Below are 20,752 nucleotides of genomic sequence, written 5' to 3' on the forward strand. Positions count from 1 at the left end.
GATTTAATGTACTTAATTTGAGTTTTAAAAATTTACTGTTTCGATTTCTCGGTAATAAGTGGTAACGACGATTTTTGTAAGTTACACATGTTCAGCTGATTAAATTTTTATTTCATTATTTTAAAATGTTTTTTCGGTCAATGGAATAATTTATCTTGTATCAGAGCCTTTTCAGAAAAACATGAATACGTTAATAAATCATGAAAACCGTTGATAAATAAGTATAGTAGATTATTGATAAAATAATTAAATAATAAATGCGTTTATACACTGTCATGAGTACCTGTGTAGGAAACTTAAATTTATTTTAAAATGGAAGGTCTCTCTGTCAAAATACTTTTAACAGTTTGAATATTGCTGTACATTTCTCTTCGCGCATTTTTCGGTGTTAATAAAATAAATTACTACAAATATCGAAGCAAATGCTTAAATGAAGAAAGGAACAACTACATTTCACACAAATATAAATCAGCATCATTGTACATACCTGTGGAAAACTTTTTAAGTTTTTGAAAACCAATACCTAAGTACCAAAATAATTTCAAGATGATTACTTTTAAAACTTAAAATTTTTAACGGTTTATGCTCATTTTTTAACATGTTTTAAAAATTTTACAGTCAGGTTTCTCCACCTGAGCCGTGTTCAGAAACTTGAACAGATTTTGTCCTAAAAATCAATAAGGTGAATTTATGCATCACCTTAAAGACTTTACAAACAAAATATTTAATGCAGTCAGTGGAATATGTTGAAACAGTGATTATTGTCTTGTTCATTTCTCAAACACATTTTGTGGTTTAGTGTATTTGATTTTGATGATGCGTTTTCATTTTTCAGCTAATAAAATAATTGAGCTAGAGTTACTTAAATAAGTTTTATGTTGCCTGAAGCACAGCCAATACAAGCAATATACAGTCTACACAGAATTTAGGAGAAATTAAATGGAACTTGGCGTCTTATATAAGTATCTCTATAATGACTAAAATCCACTCTCATTAAACTACCCGCCACACAATCTAACACGTTGATAGGGTAGTATTTACAGAGCAATCCTGTTAGTGTCATAAGAGAATAAAATAAAACTATAATAAAAAAGAGTTATTTAGGTGTTCTGTAATCATTAAATCGATTTACGGTATTAATTACTTCAAAACTTCAAAAAAGTTCTTTGTGCGGGTTCACTAACAAAACTGTAAAATTTCATTGTGTACTTTTTTCGGTAACTCAAACATAAGATTTAAAAATAACCTATAACAAGTGAAATTTACTTGTCAAAATTTTTATTAATTTCATTAAATTTTTGATGGAGACTAGCAGACAAATTTTTGTTAATGATTTGTTATTTGCATAATAATAGTTTCGGAAATTATCTATTACAGACAGACGACAAAATACCACAGAAGACCCACATTTTCCTTTTGTACGTAACAGCTGACATTCGTCAAAATAACTACATGTACAAACTTATAATTATACAATGCATCTTTTTTAAAAGTGGCCATAGGGATTCACATATTAAATTTATACTCCATGTTAACTTATGTTTGAGTAAAGATTCAGAGCTGGATGTAATTTGGCTTATCTTTTGTCCATTTTATTAAAAGTCATGTTTTAAATTAAAGGATATTTAAAAAAAAAATTAAAATATTTGTATATTTTTGTCGCTAATACAGGGTTAGTCACGAGAAAATTACTTCTGAAAATTATTTTTACGCAACCTAATATACTAATATCCTGTACCACTTGATACTATCTGAATTTAAAATTAAATGCTCATCAGTCCATTGTTGCTTTGACTTTGGTAGTATCACTTTGACGTTAGTTAATTTTTAACATCTCTTTTTCATCGATTACTCCGCTCTGTAGCCCCATTGGCTGTTCTGAAGCCGTAAGGGCTCTACCAATATTTTTCCCCGCTAATGTACATGTATTAGTTCGTCATCTCTGCGTCACCTAGAGCCTCTTCGAAGTGCAAATCTGCAGCCTCTGGTCCTCTTCGAGCACCCATTTACAAAAACGCCCCAAGATACCAACATTTTCAACAGTTGTTGTAGTAGTTAAATTATTTAATTACTTTTTTAAGTTCACGTTGTATCCTTTGTTTGAGTGGCTACGGTACGACCATGGACACTCGCGTAACCTTCTTTCCGGAATTGTCAGAATGACACTGCCAAAAGTGCCAAAGTCAAAGCAATCATGGTCAATTACTTAGATAACGCATCCTCAAAAGAGTACACAATTAAAGAAAATGTAGAAATGGTCACTGATGGATGCATTAAAGCCTTATCGACAACAGAGAAACTGCGCAAAATTTTGCTGCAGCATTCCCACATCGTTCCATACCCAGCAAGAGCATATTTTGAAAATTTTATGGCAGATTTATAAACACAGGTTTTTTCGATCGCGACATTAAAAACGCTAATTTCAGTGAAATTACCTTTTATTATCTTCATTTATATTTGAATTCCATCATTCTGTTTCTTTTCTAAAAACTTTAATAAAGGTATTTAATGTTTAAATCAAAATTATGCTGTCAAAAATGACATGTTAAAATGATAAGTCAAAACCATAGTCAAATCCATCGATGATGTATAGTATTTCCACCGATAGATTAGCTGACAGAAAAGTCACCAAATAGACCGCTATAAAAAGTAGTGCCAAAGGCGCTTTATTTGAAATATAAGTAGATTTGAAAAATAATGTTGAACTACGTAAAATTACTTTTAATAATAACACAATTTATTTCCAACAGACAATATTATCTACACTGAAACATACACTTCGAATAACATTACGTACTTTATACTGAAGTAAAAACCTCTGTAGGGCATCTTAAATTAAAATTTTCCTTCTTGAAAAATGAATACGCATTGGCAATCATTTTCTGTGCCACGATGTTATCAACAACAGTCATATTGCACCGGGTTGAAGAGGGCTACAAAATATAATGGTATATAATTATTGCACAAAATAAATAACTCACTCTTGCGTAATTATGAATTTTATTCGTAATGTTTTCCATGGGGTCCATATGAAACGTTTTTTGACACAAACAACTTAACCTAAAATGTCCAAACTTCAGCCACTATACAAAAAACAGCACAAAGGTCTATAATATCATACCTAACAAATCAAATCAAGTAAAAAAACACAAACACTAAACGCAAAAAACACACTTTTTAACTTTTTGAACCAAAGTTTTAAATTAACGTCAATCAGCTAATCATCCAAAACAACAGGTTAAACGAAACCGGCCGACTGGCGGAGGCATAGAGGCGTAGGAAATTCGTTGCGCGGGAAAAGGAACGTTGGTTGCCAACTTAAACTACAACTCTTTAACTGCTTTAACCGTATAATGTTAGTATTATTTTGGATTCTCCGATTGGCGATTGTGAATTCAAAATTTTCCAATCTATCGCTGTATACCAAACTTTTTTAATCAAAATAATTTTTATTTTTTAAAGCACAAATTAACAAATTACTTCAAAAAGTGGTAGTGAAAATTAAAGTAGATCCCTAAGGATATTTTCTCCACAAAAATGATCTCTGGGTTTTCACCCGAACAAAAGTTAATATGGGGTCTAAAATTGAACATGGGAATCCCTAGAGCCACTTTTAAAAAAGATGCGCTGTATAAAAAAAGTGGCAATCGAATTCGTCCGATGGAATCGATTACAATACTTCCCGAGTGTAAGCGAGTAGTAATAAAAGTAGTGAGATGTTTCAAATAGAAGAACCAAAAAACAACATAAAGTGCCAAAAGTTGAAGTATCTAGTAGAAAAGTTTACGAAAATGAGACAGTCAGGAATTACACAAAACTATATTTATCTGCGTTCTGCAGCCAGAATTTAAATAAATAGCTAGAAGAGTTTGAAAAAGAGCAAAAAAAATACCTAATAAAAATTCAAAAGGACCAGACGAACGAGAAAGCAAGTTGAATTACGATAATTCCAAGTACGACATAAAAGAACTAAGTATATAGCAAAATAAACTTGTACGTTTGTGATAGAAAACGGATCACATCTTATTTGACCAACATCACTAGACAGCCAGGCAAGGACGCCGTGACTCGCGCTATGCCGTGAATTTCCAGCGCTCCCTCTCGAGTCAATAGTCAATAAAAGTTCGCAACAGCCCATAACTACTTCTTGAAATAAAATAATCCGTATACAGTCCGTATATGCTAACCGATATTAACTCAATGCTATTTCCTGCGTCTCCCCCTTCATGCAGTCCTCATGATTCTGGGTCTACTACTCCTAACCTCCTGGTGTTCGAAGGTACTCGTAATCAGGAGTTCCTCTTCACCATCACATTCATTGCTATCTGGCGCAGCTATATATCCTCTATGGTCGCGGACTTCTAGTCGTCTTCCTCCGTCAAATCACCACTCTGATTTCTCGGTCATGACTGCCGCTTCTTTTTTCTTGTGGCCAATGTTGGTTGCATGGCGAATGGACCGTCATCGCCGACACACTGTCCTTGGGTTTGCGCTTACAGTACAAATCCCCTGTTCTATCTATACGTAATACCACTATAACATCTTGGGTCACAACTTCTGCACCTTTCTTCCTAAAAATAACCTCGAAACCGCTGTCAGTTGTTTTGCTTATGGACAGCAGATTTGTAAATTTGGAACATGTGCCGCGTTCATGAGCGAAACGCTTTTCTTTGCGCCATATCCGTCGTGAATTCCACTGAAGTGGTGCCTGCAATTTCGGTAGTCGAATTGTCTGCAAAAATTTAGTACACACTTTTTTTTTGTACCTAAACCTTCACAACTCCGCGACCTTGTACTTCCTGATGTTATCAGTTGTGCCCCCTCTGTATTCGCGCTCATTACGCGCACCGCCTTTGTTCGCTTATATCACCTATGAAGACTGGATTTTGGATTTTAATTAAGTATATGAGGGCTGGTGGTAGCCAGCCGGCACTTAGGCCTCGCCTTTGGGCTCATTGTGCCTGCCCCAAGTCCATATCAAGGTGTCTTCTCGTTCCTCTACTCGTCAAGTCACCCAACTTCTTGAGTACATTGCCTGATTTTTGCCAGATGTCCCCTACTATGGATTTCCTGTAGAAGGCTAGCACTGGACACTCACGAAGAATGTGCTCAGCTGCTTCCTCTTCTTCACTGCATCCACGACAGATTGAATTTATTACTACTCCTATCGTATGCAGATGTTTATTAAACTGGTAATGTCCCGTAAGGAATCCTACCAGTTTACGCAGTTACTTTACGAGTTCGTTCGAGAGGGAGATCGAAGGCGTGATTGCGGGTTCGGTTCCCCAAAACGGCATGCCCGCGGCTCGCTTCGCCATCTCATCTGCCCTCTCGTTTCCTTCGTAAGCACTGTGTCCTTTGATCCAACAAAGTTCCACACTATTCCTCTACGTCACATAACTTAGCGTTTGTCTGTACTCCCAAACCAGCCCGGATCGAAGCACGCAGCTGTTCAGGTATAGTAATAGTAGTGGCGGCCTGCTGTCAGTGAGTATGCATATTGATTTGTTGCCGATTTCACCTTCAGCAACTATTCTAACTCCCAGGATTATTCCCATTAGATCTGTTTGTATGACAGACGTATGGGTGCCAAACGATACATTGATTTGTTCGTTCAGTTGTTCGGAGTAGATGCCGGCTCCTGAACCACTATTTGTTTTCGCACCATCGACATAGATATCGATGTCGGCTCCTGCTTCTGAATTATCATTGATTGATATCTATATGTCTTCTCATATATTAATTATCTCCATCCCGCGAGCTTGTCAACGGTGCCGAAGGTGGTCGTGTACATCGACCTCGTCATTTTATGAAGAATTAGCCTCTTCAAGAGCGTCGCTTTCCAGGTCGGATCTTGCGATTGAAAAATTTGATGCAGTCTTAACCACTGATTCGCCACGTCTCACAATTCTTAATCAGTTTTAAATCACTTGGGGAAATCAATAAAATTATGTATGACCTAGCTTTCTGGTTGTACCTGTCCCACGCCCGTGTTTGCGTCTATTTGCCGTACACTTCAGTCTCACGGCATCCCCGTTGACGTACTCCCATAGCTCGTTTTTCACGAGTACTGCCTCTATCTGTATTTTCCAACTGTAGAAGTTCTTCTTTTCAAAAACTCCATCCTCGCGAAAGTGACTGCCATGACTGAGTCCCTTCGATGCACATGGTTATAGATCTTTTTTCCGTCAACGTAGAACTTGTGGTTTATATTCAGAACATTTTCCTGAGTCCATAACCTGACAGGAGATCAGCGGGGCATCAAAACAGAATAAACCGTGTAAGCACTATATTAACATAAAAGGACTACATAGCAAGATAAACTTGTATAAATCCATGTCCAACATAATGAGGGTGTTATTTTATGAATAAAGATTTCGATAGCTGTTTTAAGAAATATGATGGAATATTAAAATTCGCAATGAAGTTAATTATGGGAACTGATGTTTCAATGTGCCGTTATTTCAACTCGACCTTTACTGAATATCGCTATGAAGCATGGCGGTATCAATCTGTACTTCCCGAGCGTATGCAAAGGAAGTATTGCAATCGAGTCCATCGGCCGACTCTTTACTCTTATGTTTTCTCGACCTTTCATGATCATCATCATAAGAGTACGAAGAAATAGGTCTCCCGTTTCCGTTTGTTTGCCGTCTGTTCGGATTTGTATTAGACAGATAATCTCCGAAACTATTGGACCGATTGTTGTCAAATTTTGTAGGTATATTAGAAATATCATGTAGATGGTAAAACGCTAACCAAAATCTGGCTAATCACGCCCACCAACAATTTGATGAAGTACGCTCATTATACTGCATAATTAATATTACCGATTTTATATGAAATAATATATACCTGTACCTGTGGTTTGACGAATCTTATCTTGATTTTGTTTATTATTGCTGTATTTGTTTATTGTTTAAACCGCCTTGTTCTTTTCCAACATAATACATAACCTCGTTACAACTGGTGTAATTCTGCGGTAAATTTTCTGGTTCACAGACCCAGAATCGACAGGATGAAACTAGTTGGCGGCATACGTTTTTTCTTTTTCCATCGGCCGAATTGCCACTTTCATATTTTCTTAACGTTTCATGACCCTAGAGTACGAAAAAAGTGATCTGCCGTTTCCGTCTGTCCGTTTGTTCGTTTGTCTGTCTGTCTGTCTGTCTGTCTGTCTGTTTGGTGTCTGTATTCATTTTTTATTAGATAATAATCTCCGAAACTACTAGAAATTGTCCTCAAATTTTGTATAGATTAGAAATATCATGTAGATGGTTAAACGCTAACCAAAATTGTTCTAATCATCCCCACCAACAACGTGATGACATCCCCTCAAAATTTTTCATAATAAACAGGGTTTAAATTTTATAGGATAACAGACTCGTGCACTTGTGCTTTTTGAATCTGTCTTCAAATTTTCTCCGAGTGATCCTAATTTTCGCAAAATTAATTGGAATTGTTTAAGCTTAGTTGAGGGGTACAGTGCGAATGGCCCGCCGCATCTGCTTTCATACACGTAATGTGCAAACGGGGAACGTTCAATTCCAGCACTAAATTTTTTTTATAGTCTTTGCCATTTCTGTTGAAACACCACCTGTTGATTTTGCCTAAAATTTAGCAATTGCTAACAGTTTTCGGTTGATTGACAACGGCTTTTAGTTAGAAAATTGTCTGAATATGAACGTTGCCAAATTTACAATCAACAAGTGGTGTTTCAATAGAAATGGCAAAGACTATACCTTGTAAGTATTTGGAGAAAAAAATCGAGTGCGTTTACTCAATTAATTGGTTCTTTCTTTTGTGTTGAAGAGACAAAATAAATCAAATTTCAGTTTCTTTTAACACGTATGGATGCATTTAATGCCGGCGTTACGTACTTCAATGCCGGCCCTAATACGATATGAATTGGTAATGGTCGAATTCTTTCGAAGTATGAACATAAACAGTCAAAGTTAAACGAGTACTGCAGGAATTAAGATTGTTTTTGTAATTGTTTCCCGATGATTATCTGCTTCAAATATATTTCATATTGTCCGCATTTGTGCAGACCTTTGGAATTTGTACCCTCGGGGTGCAGGAGCTGAGGGGGTGTTTTTATCCCACTGAAGCGAGGAAAGTTTTGTCGAAATAACCTTCGACCAATTTTTTATTGATCAAATGAAGAACGAGTCACCTCATTTTCTCGAAACTGTGAGAATACGCACATCTTTATAATAATATAATAATGATAAAATAAGAATTATAATAATAATAATATTCAGAACATTTTGTTCAATTGAGGCTTATTAATAATTTTAGGACTTATAGGGATGCTTGTCATGCTGGAGCATCAGAACTCCGAAATTAAGGGACATCTTTTGGCTCAAATAAAAAGAAAAATAAAATTTGTTTTTTTTTTAAATATGGTTATTACAAAATACAATTTCGTTTTCGCCTGAGCGTTTGTTGACACATATGATCTCGACATTGTGCAAAATGCAAAACTTGCTTTCCGGCCGTTTCAGTAATTTATGACTTGCAGCCAGTCAGCCACCTACATAAAGAGCTGCCGCCGCCGGACTGCTGTGTTTTGTTTTTAGTACCAGTTCCTCATTCTTATTTTGCTGTGTGGGCGGTACCTTCTACCCATTTATCAGCGAATTTTATAGTTTGTTAAAAACTAAAAAATCCACTTGCACAATTAATTTTGTGTGGAACTATCCTTACTGGAATCAACAGTGCTTACGGAATTCAGATAATTAAGTGTCTTGGTTTTGTTCAAAATTAATAATACAACTTATTCATTAGACATCAGATTAAATAATATGTCTGAGCGCAAATAATATCTCAGTGGAAGCTAAAAAAACAAAAGTTACGTTTCAACATGAACAGGAGTTTCTTATTTTTTCTACATATTTTAAAGTACCTACTAGCAATACGTAAATAAAATTTTCTAACTTAACTCCTATTCATAATACGAAACAAGAAGTCCCACACAAATAATAGCATTAGGTCGCTAAGAATCTAGATCCTCCCCTGGGCGTCCGTTTGGAATTTGAGCCCCCACAGCTGCGGGGGTGTTATTTATGCCACTGGTTTTTACTTTATAGAGATTATCACAAAACAAACCTCGCAAAATCTAATTTTAAAATTTTTTAAAGAAGCGGGATTTATAGGGTTCATAATTTAGGGTCGAGGGCAGTTCTGTCGAAATAAATTTCCACCAATTTTTTCTTAGTAGAAGGGCAAAGTCGCACGTTGATTTTTATCAAATCTCCAGGAATTTTCTTCCAACAACGAAAAAAATCGACATATTTTCATGTTTTGTAAATTTCGGGATTGTATCATACGAGTATAGTGCATGGTTTCTGTAATTTAATAAAAACAAATTTCAAATGTTAAAGTCCTAGTACTTACTGAGCATTTTTTGGTAAAACTTTTTCTTGTTTCCTTAGTTCATTTTACGACGATCATACAGTTTCTATTTTTCATCCCAGGCATCTGCAAAGTTTTTATAAATTTCCAATATTCTTTAGACAAAAAACGGAACTGAACATTGCTTAACCTGTGTGAAGGTTTTTTTTTTTAATTTTATGAGATTTTCTCATAAATAATAAATAAGTTTTCTAACTTCTAAATTATAAAATCTCTTAAGTTTTGTTTTCTCCATAAAAATATACCTCAACTCATTAACTAAAGTATAATAGGTTAATTAAGAATTGCCGGATAAACTATATACATAAATATAGTTTATCCGGCAGACATAACTAAATAGAGACACAGAGGAATCCTGAAATTTAATACGTGCTTATAAGACCATGCTACAAACATGACAACAATTCAACACCTACTAGAGGAGAAGGATGAGGACAATTTCTCATGATAAATGGTAAAATAAAAACCTATCTATCCCTGGATAAAAAATTCTCGACTATTGATTCACCCCTTTAATAATAAATGATCATTCAGTAATTTGTACATTCTCATTTGATCTTTATAATTAAGGAATTATTCAATTCTAAATTCTGAAACTAATAGCTTAACGTTTACAAAATTATGAAGAAAATTTTTGCTCCATGATCAGAATGAGTAGAACACGTTCCTTTTTAATAAAGCGGCGCATCTCCACCTCCAAACCAAAATTTTTATCTCCTTGTCGTCACACATACGAATCCAGGGACCCCATGCGGGCTTTAATCTAAATCCAGCCCTCGCCATGGCACGTCCGACCGTCGGATCCAATTGAAATAAAAAAAAATGTAAACGTCTTCTCTACGTCTCATATAATTTTCATATTCGACACGACATAAAAATTTCGTTAAAGTCGCCTCTTTTCGAAAACACTTGTTTTCGAAAACTGCTCACGTGTCGATCTTGTGCATGCGGATATATCCGTCCGGAGTCTCAGCCCGCTTCCTTCGTAAGAAATGTAAGCCGTATTCCCAAAGGAGGGTTAGATCGATGGTGCTGTGTGCATGCACGGGACTCCCTCGAAATATTACTGCCTTCTGAAACAACCCCAGTCCCGACTGATTTTATAGCCGCCAACGCTTTTACCTCTCTTCTATCCCGGTGACACAAAAACATACACCGAACGAAACCAATTTGTTGTCAACCAAAGCAAGAGTTTCAATTTATTACTTTTTTTGATCCAATTGACCCTCTGCCGGATTCTTTGCCAAGCATTCGGACCAGGACGGATTATTACCGTGGCCCTTTTTTGTCGTTGTGCGATCTGGTTTTTGCCGGATAAGTACCTATCCTTGCTGATTTACATATGTTAGTCCTGGAAATTACGCATTCTCGAGTGTTAACTAGTGTTAAGGGACTACTTGGTCTCTGAAGCGATGATTTTGGTAAGCGAATGGGCGAGGTTAAGTGATGATATTAAGTAAGTGTTGACGGTCGCATGATTTCGAGACAAAAAACACTTACTGAATTATTCAGTAACCGAATGTTGCATGAAAAACTAAAATACTTATTTGCACACATGTCATGTCAAAATTTGTTTCTCAAAATACCTTGTTTTAATGACGTTCCGTTCATTATGTTTTGCATAAAACATAGCCTAAAGTTATTTAAAAACAACTTTTCTCGCCCCTTAAGCACAATCAAACAAATCCAGCTTCTCAAGGAAATTCAAAAATTTTGTTATAATGTAGTAACGCTTATGTATTAAATTAAAAAATATGGATGTATGTGTCAATAAGTTTATTATTTTACACATATTAAATAGAATTTAGTAATCAAACTTACAAAGGGATTCAGTTTCTTAGCTAAATTGTAAAATTTGTTTCGAAATTCTATTTTATTTTTTATAAATTCGTATATTCTCAAATCCAAAAGTATGTAGATAACGGAGAAACAGCTAAATTTTGATTAGTGGTTTACGACGTTTACAAGATTTTAGAGCAATAGGTTTTGTATGTTCAAAGAGACATTTTAAAATTTGTATACAATTTTTTCCATGTTTAAAATGAAGAACAGGGATGAATTAATAACTTGTAAGAAACATCTTGTTTTATAATTATAAATATGTATAATTTATTTTGCAATATTTTGAGATGACTTCAGCAAATTATTTTTTGTAGGGCAAATTTTGGTTCACACTACAGACTTAAGGTTAACTCAAAATTCCACATCATTCGGTCTAGTAATTGGAATTGCAAAGACTACGTGTTTAATAAAACAGACAGAGAAAAGAAAGGCAGACCACAGGCAGGTGGAAACGGGAGATGGACATTTTTCAAACTTAAATTCGAAGAGTAGAATTTAAAGAAAATTTAGCTCAAGATCGGTTTATTCATAGTTATAAATTTATCTAATCTACAGCGTGCTGAAAATTTGCTTAGACAATTTAATAACAAACCTGATGAAGAAATATTTTGGGAAATCTCATTATGGTTAATATATAGATATAATGTTTTATTAAATAAAATAAACTAGAGAGTTGTTAAGGTTTAACGGACGTGTTGCTGTGGATTGTAAATGCTATAAGAAATCAAATTGATTATGTTGTTTGTACCGTATGTTTTTTTTTAATTTCTGCTCTAGTTGACCATGACATGTACGTCAGCAGTGCAATTGAAACGCAGAAATTAAAAAAAAAATCACCAATATTTGAGCTAAGAACTAAAATAAAATTGAAAATAATATATAAAATTTTCGATCATACACATACAGGAATTATTAAAGCAATTTTCATTCACTGTTTACATTATTTTTGATACGATCTAAATCGCTTCCTTTGGAAAAAGGGTTTAACGATTAAAGTTCATCTTTCTTACCGAACCTTGAATTAAAAATAGATATCAATTATTTTTCATCAGAAATAGCATTCCCAGATTCCCTTATTCTTGGAATAGCGTTGGCGGTGCGGTTAATGACGCTATGTTAAAAATAAATAAGATCTTTTAGCTTTTGTTTTCAAAGCGAGGGTGGCTTTTAAGGAGTTGTGTAAATGTTCATAAGGAACAAATATACTTACTTACTAAACAATTTAGCTTAGGCGCCATTTAAAAGCAGAGTGTGTTGCTCAGACTCAATTACTTCGAACGATTTTTTGTAAAAGAATGCTAGAGCAAGTAAATGATTTGGCGAAAGGTCATATACATATAAATACAAATAAATGAAAATGAAAGGTCAGTTTTAGCGTAATGTGATGTTATGAATTTTTCGAGATTAACTGTCGAACATTTCACTGTTTGCGTCTAATATAGCGTAATTTAGCGCAAAACAAATAACACCAATTTAAAAACGTATGTTAAGCTTATGATTTTAAGTCTTTTATATTGTAATTACACATAGGAACAGCGACATCCGTTAGTACCTTCAATGAATGCATCGTAAATCCTCCTAACTTTCTGACTATTGCAAATGATTATATCATGCTATGTGAATATACGTAAAAAGCGATATCACGGTATGGAGTAATTATTGTTTTGAGCGCTAGGCAGCTTTGCATTGATTTGCATTTATAATTAACGTAGATTTTAACAGAGTGAGTCGTAGTAAGTGAAAAATAACTCATCCGTTAGCTAAACCAATTAAACAAGTCCCTAATCGTATTACGATAATAGGAAAATACAAGTGTAAGAATGTTGACGTAACATTAAGTCCTTGTCTCTGTTTTAGATTCGGCGGAGCCACCCTGCGTCAACACTTACTTAAGCAAAATGGGGTCTTCATCAGGAAGGGCATCTACGCGCACACTGCTCGAAATTCTCATCCTTTTGATGCTAGCTCTAAGCGCATTGTAGATAAGTATCTCTTATATGTAAGCAAATGTAGGCCTACTTAGTTGCAAAGCTTCAGACACAGACGTAGAGAATTGGAAGTAAATGATAATTAGAATTACTTATGTAAACTCCGGCGTCTCTATCAAACGACGACGTTAACGACATAATTCAGTTTGTTAAGTTAACAATCACTTTATAATCCTAAATACCAATTAGTATACTTTATATATTTTGTATATAATAGCGCAGTTAATTTCGTGGAAAATCCCATCAACTCTGTTCGAGTGCTTGATCGAGGAGAAACTGTTGCGACAAGTGGAGAATTTAGAGTTATAAAGTGATGAAAAGAAATCAAAACCCGTTGTAGTTTCATAGCAGAAGAATATTTTACTTTATCGGTTTAATTGAATCGTCAGAAGGTTAATAGAGCTTTGAGGATCGGACAGGTTGAACCAGTCTGTACCAGAGAATAAAACAATCACTGAAGCTTTTGATAAATGAACTCAGTCGTTTGTACTGTCAGGAATGCCCTGGAAAAATATATAATAGACGTGATATAACAAACCCTCATTTTGCTGATGTCACCGACAGAATATACTGATAATTTCACGAGTATTGTCAGGTGTGACGCGCGACTTAATGAGACAAGAAATTAAGCTTTGTGAAATATAAGAGACAATGTTAAATATAGCATATGTTAAATTGTATGTCAGCATGCTCGTGGCGACTGTACGCATTTTGACTCTGTATAAAATACAACATTCTTGCATTTATACACAGTCATAGACAATCATATTTATCGATCTTAATAATAATGTTAAGAAACCAATCTTATGTTAGGTGTAGGGAATCATGCTACACTTGCGTCGCGCATGCTTCTGCTATATACAAGAAAAAAATCGTTAGGAATTATGTAAAAATGTGTAGGGAATTAATGTCTAATGAAAATTCGTGATATATGAACTATTCATTTCATCCTTTTAGTATGAGCCAAATTGTATATAAGAGCTAATTTTGTTAAACATATTGTACATTTTATATGACACGTTTCAAACGTTATACCTTAAACCTGCCAATTTATTTCGAGCGTCAATTTCATTGTTGCTACTCAATACATATCATTTACGAAAAACCCAAATTACAAGGTATAATTTTTGAATATTTAGACCACTAGTATATTAACCGTATATGTACATTTAAGAATACGTACAAGTATTATAATGTTACGATAGTTTCCGTTGTTGCAAGATCTGATTTCTTAATCACAGCTTTAGAAGTTTGCTGTTCATTCGTCTGTGCTCGTAATGGAGGCATCCGCCTTCGTTACCCTCGTTAGTTGTCTGTGTGAAGTATGCATATGTTTCCAAAATACTCGTCGCAAGTATCTGTCCAACACCACGCTTGTCAATTTTACCGTACAATAAATTCTAAAGTTTCTGGCCAGCTTTACTGTGCAATGCTGGTTGCTCACACGTCGGGCTTCAATTTTCACACTTCAACGCTACAACTAATAAAAAAGCGAATAAAATACGCCACCACCAATTCAAACGTCTTATGATCACACTGGAAACACAAAGGAACACACCCCATTTTCCCATGACGTATTTTATTCGATGCGAATATACAGCACCGTCAATAACAATCGGATATTGCTGTATGTGGCACAAATCAGTTAAAGTACAATAGGAGGTATCTCCTAACAGTTTTAGTTCCGGAGTTCTGATACAATTAGTGGTAGCAGGCTTGCCACCCTGTCGTTCTTATGCCTGTATTAGATTAGTGCCTATATTACTATATACTACTTATACCTTTATAGTGTAGCTATTTATACCGCGCATACACAAAGGGCTGGAAACAGCTGAAATGAGCTGCTGCTGTGAATACATATCAACTTAAAATTAGCGATGCACATAGGCGTCGACATTGTTTGCTTCCTCCCACTTCTAGTTTCACATGATTCTAAGACTGGACGAGTTTATTGTTGAACTTTTTATACCTGCACTATATACACATACTTACATAAATCTTGTTGCTGCCAGCCTTACAAATTTGACAACAATGTAGGAGATAAATGCATTCTTATGATAGCTTAATACTGTAGAATAAAGACTTGTATCTTATGAGTAAAATGGAAGCAACAATGGCGACGCCTATGAGGAAATTTATATTCTGTATGTATGGGAGTTCCTCGTTGCAGAGAAGAGACGGTGTGAACTTTTTTAAAAGAGAACTTTAAAGAAAAATCGAGTCTTATTTCGTTGTTTTGAGCAACTGTTGGATGTGTGTGGGCTTGTAAGTGTTAGATTTGTTGACCATTGTTACGTGTTTTTCTTTGCTGAGCACCGTCTAGCAAGTAGTTGTTCGGCCTGTGAACTGTTGCCACGATGGAATCACAGCAATGGTGGTTTTATCGATGGCACTACCATTAGAGATACATATCGTGTAATAACCGTGCATAAAGTGTAATTACAATCAATTGATTTATACACAACTGATAGGAATTAGTTATAGAGAAATATACATACATATCTATCGAAACTGCACACATATCATGAATGTGACTTCAGCTGTCCTGTCCAATAATTAAGTAGTGTTAAATGTAAAATGAATGAATAAAAATCGTATTTGATATACAACATAATCTTAAAATGTATTTTTTAAAGATATACATTAAAAGAAGACATATCATGAAAGACAGTTGTAAAATAATAGCGTATATAGCGAAAAAAATGTTAACATATCATCGTGTATAGGGAGAAGACAAGAGCTGTAACGTCGGATTCAATTTTTGTTGAATCGATATGCACCGTAACCAAAGAGTTACCGCTTCAATATGTTCGCCATTTTGATGTGATACGTGATAGATATCTACTCTTCATGATAGTGCTTTCATGCACTTTAGAGATAAAAGTGGCGCCATTCTGTAACACACTCCGATATATAACATAACGCAACACAAATTTTGTGGATGTTGCTCTTGTTTGTAAAATAGGCGTCGATAAACGGGCACTGTCCTGATTGAGTTAGCTTCTCATTGGTTTTGATGTGTTTATTATAAAATGGTCGCTCTAAACAGTCAATATTAATTAGTAACTAGTGTTTAGGGAGAAAAAAAAATAGATATATGCATACATGTAGCTTAACATAAAAATGTAATGTTATATATTATATACGTAGGCCTATCTGATATACACTGAATTTATTAATTTTGTATATTTCAAATTTATTTTGTTAACTTTGTATGTGTGGAAGACTAAACACTAAATAAGTCTTTATTTTTAAAACTGTTTTACTTTTAACCTTTATATATTGTTTATCTATCCTTATAAATAAATGATGTATATTCCCAATTCGTTTGTCTTATTATTTCGTCTCTGATTCCACTGAAGTTCAAGAGCGCCTGATTTCCGTTCGAGGTCGGATTTTGTACAAATTTGCATGATTGCTAAAACAGATAAGATCATGCCTCAAACAAATAAAGATCGGCATTAATTTATACCCAACTAACAGATACAAAATGCAAACCTAAATGTCAAAACAATTTGTTCGAACACGTACAAACTTGTCATTTCTATATTTGACTTTTACAAGCTGATTGTTGATGTATCTGTCTTAACTGAGAAATAGATAATATTTAAACACTTAAAAACATCTTCAACTCTAAATTATTGCAACACTGATATAAAAATTTGTCTTTTCGTATTTTAATAGGCTGCTGATTAATCACTGACACATTTTATGTTATAATATAATTACAAAAAAAAAAGTAAATAAAAATAGAACATCAGTGCCTCCGAAACGATGAATTATCTGGACCAATATATATAGTTCGAATTAAAACTATGTCCCTAATAACAGTAAGCAAAACCTAGGATGTGTTTTATCTACCCTACATTCTACTTTCATAATTGCCAATAAATTTTGAAAATATTTTATATACATTATTTTTGGTGAAACTGCATTATTTAGTTCTATTGAAAAACCATCACTGCACAGTAGATTTACTGAGAATAAAACAATGTCAACGACGTCGTTCGACTAAGTGAACTGACTATTGATATTAAATTTAAGGTGTATTTTTCTGTGTTATTGTTAGGTATAATACAAATATTTAAAAATTATTAGCTTTTTAAATTCTAAGCGTTTTTAACGTAATTAAATGTATCTGATAAATTAATATTCACCATCTATAAAAAAGAAAATTAATTATGACATATATGATTTTGAAGAATCAAGTAAATCTTGGTAGCAGCGGCCATGGAACTTTTTCCTCTCGAACAGAAAACCACACCTGATTCATTGTAAAGAACACACTGATTTGTCCTTGTAACGAATATTGTCGGACTTTAGAAATATTTTTCCCCCCTTCCTTTCTGAAAATTAAACTCAGTTTGATTTTTGTACACTGATGACTTCACCATTTTATCAATCACTTGTAAATTTGTCACAATCATCAACGTAATTTGTTAATGAACAGAATACATGAGTTTTTTTAGACCGCAATAAATAATACAAACAAGAATTTAGTTGAAAAATTTTTAGGAAAAAGTCATATCAAGAATGGGTTTTTTGTTATTCAAGAATTATTAAATTTTCAATGTAGCTCTCCCAACAAATGGTCCGGCCTTTTTTATCGTCGAATACTAATTTTGACTCAAGTAAAACTATATTTTAATTTTATTGGGTGCTAAAATGTACCTACAGAGTGAATCATGTCCTTGCCATACACTAAGTCCCATTGATATATATACAGGGTGAGTATTTTAATAACGGGACCCTGACCAATTTTCAATGCAACACAACATACATCTATCAATTATTATTGGTAGATTCCAAAATAAACACATACATTTTTAGGATCATTGTAGGTACTCTCATCCTTACTTGTTGTTACTGTTTCTGAAGGACATCAATCAAAATTTCACAAATGAAATATTAAAAAACCACCAACATATTAATTCAAAGAAATATAATAAATAAATTGAACAATTAAATAAATTTAACCAGCGTAAGTACTGTTCAAAATGCCTTCCTTCCTGTGCAACACACATTTCGATGCGATTTAAGCAAGACAACCGGACGCGGGCAAGTGTTTCAGAAGATATTGCAGCACATGCATTTCTAATTCTGGTTTTTAAATCTTCACAATTACGAATAGGACTTCGGTAAACTTCTTCTTTTACAACCCCCCAGAGTAAGAAATCTAAATGTGTTAAGACGGGACTACTAGGGAGCCATGTATTCACACTGCCTCTGCGAATCCACTTATTTGCAAACGTCTCATCAAGATACTCCATAACGACTCTGTGATAATGAGGTGGTGCCCCATCCTGCTGAAACCACAGCTCTTGTCGGAGATTGAGAGGAACATTTTCGAATAACCGCGGAAAAACATTTTCCAAAAATTGTCGATACCTGTGCCCTGTTAAGTTGCTTTCGAAGAAGTATGGGTCAAATACGTAGTCTGCAATAATACCACCGCACACATTTATGGAATAAACATTTTGAAAATGAGCTGTTCTCATTCAGTATGGGTTTTTCTTGGGAGTAACAACCCCGTTATTACCAAATCTTGCTTCATCGCTGAACAAAACTTTGAATAAAAAATTGTTGTCCAACTCTAGTTGATGTTGCATAAAATTTCAAAATCGTATTCTTCTGGGAAAGTCTTCTTTTAAATTTTGTATTAATGTCACATGGTAAGGGTGGAACTTATTCGCTCTCAAAATTTTTGAACGGCTCCAATTACACGAATTTCATTTTCGATACCAGCAGAGTCCTGTATTTTTTGTTGCTTTCCGCCAATTTTGTCTTAACGTTTTTTCTAAACATCTAAAGATTTGGTCGGATGGATGTCGCCTGTCGGGATATCTTCTTTGGCAGAGATTTGCTGCTGCAACGGCATTTTTTCCGCATTCTCCAAAAACCAAGGTCATATCAACCTTTTCATCGTTCTTATATTTAACCTTCGTCTTATGGCGAAGGCTAAAAACTTATCGGAGCTCAAAATTGACAAATAGAATTATTGCGAAAGTCAAAATTAACTACTTCCTCTGTCCGAAAATATGGTAGGTATACATTTCACAAAATTATTATAATTACCGAGTGATGACTAGCAAATTATAATCAAGTAATTTTGTTTGCAACTTGTGTAATAATGAAACATCATATAATTAGTGGAATGAGATCTACGTTCGTTTCTTTTAAAAAAGTGACCAAGAAAATTACTACAATAACAACAAAATAAATCGACACCTGCTGAATTTAAAAAACAAGAATTGAAGAAGACGAAATGTTGGTGAACTTGGTGGAAAACAGACCCTTCACCACAGCTGTTGAAGCCGTAAGGGTTACCCATTTTCCTGCCAGTGTCAGAACCGCGCAACGTCATCTGAAGCAAAGTGGATTGCGGAATCATATCGCTGCCAAAAAAATGCTGGTTACACCTCGGCCTCGGGAAGCAAGGGTAGGATTTGCCCTGGAGCATTTAGCCCGAGACGAAGCTTTTTCGAGCAGAGTCGTCTTTTCAGATGAAAAAGTTTTCCAGTCGTCTCGCAACGGTTCTATAAGAGTCTATAGGCCTCGAAATAGCCACTACAACGAATGAGCAAAATACCCGTTTTCCGCAAATATCTGGGCATGGATTTGTGCAAGCAGTCCCGGCGTCATGCTTCATATAGAAGACAGTGACGTGTACATCCAGGTTTTGGAAAATGTCATGCTGCAGCATCGGTTAGAAGGATTTTCCTAAATGATGATTTTATATTCCACCAGTACAACTGCCCAGTTCATATTGCTCACAGAGTCGCAGCGTGGTTAAAAAATCATGATGTAAACGTTCTGGATCGGTCCAGTAGAAGCCCAGACCTCAATCCTATTGAGAATATGTGTCTGTTGGTAAAAAACTGCAGCGCCAACGTTTAGTGTTTAATAGCAAGGATGATCTCCTGGCGGTCATTACGGACGCGTGGCATACATTACCCTTAAACTACAATAAAAATCTATGCCTTTCGATGTCCAGACGCTTGGCTAAAGTTGTAGAAGCTAATGGAGCTATGACAAAGTATTAGTTGTTTATTTATGTAATAACTGGTACAAACTGTCATAGAAATTATAAGGAAAATGAAAAATGTATCTTCTGTAAATCTATTTTTTTGACGTTGATGTTATATGTGCCATGACAGATGGATAACGCATATTTGGCCGGCAACGGTTCCGGAAATCAAGCTTGATTCACATTAGAAAATTTTCTTTGTATCAGTTTTATATGTCCACCGATTGTACCTAGAACTATGAACTGACCGTAAATTTTAAAGCCGAATCCGTTATTTCTATTTCGAAAAAATAATCTATAAGTATGCAGCGTACTCAACAGAATTCTACTTCTTTTAAAATTACCACAATGAATGTCCACTATTTTTGATTCACTGAGCTTACGCTACAGCTACCTTCATGTAAGTGTCAAATGTAAAAGTTAAAAATGACAGTTAATTATTTAGGTCAGAAACATCCAAAGGTTGCTTTACACTATC

The 20,752-nt window shown here is 34.7% G+C and overlaps 1 protein-coding gene across 1 annotated transcript in view; it reads left to right on the forward strand.

Annotated features, from left to right (window-relative positions):
- LOC135126709 (acetylcholinesterase) overlaps positions 1 to 16,570 on the forward strand; it is a 215,848-nt gene extending 199,278 nt beyond the window's left edge. Inside the window, exon 7 of the mRNA XM_064052808.1 lies at positions 13,117 to 16,570. Coding sequence (XP_063908878.1) covers positions 13,117 to 13,241 — 125 coding nt within the window. The 3' untranslated portion in view covers positions 13,242 to 16,570. The remainder of the gene's footprint in view (positions 1 to 13,116) is intronic.
- The last annotated feature ends 4,182 nt before the right edge of the window (positions 16,571 to 20,752 follow it).

Source organism: Zophobas morio, unplaced genomic scaffold, assembly GCF_036711695.1.
Source record: "Zophobas morio isolate AGI-343-1 ecotype UQ-CSIRO unplaced genomic scaffold, CSIRO_AGI_Zmor_V1 ptg000011l, whole genome shotgun sequence".
Taxonomy (NCBI): domain Eukaryota; kingdom Metazoa; phylum Arthropoda; class Insecta; order Coleoptera; family Tenebrionidae; genus Zophobas; species Zophobas morio.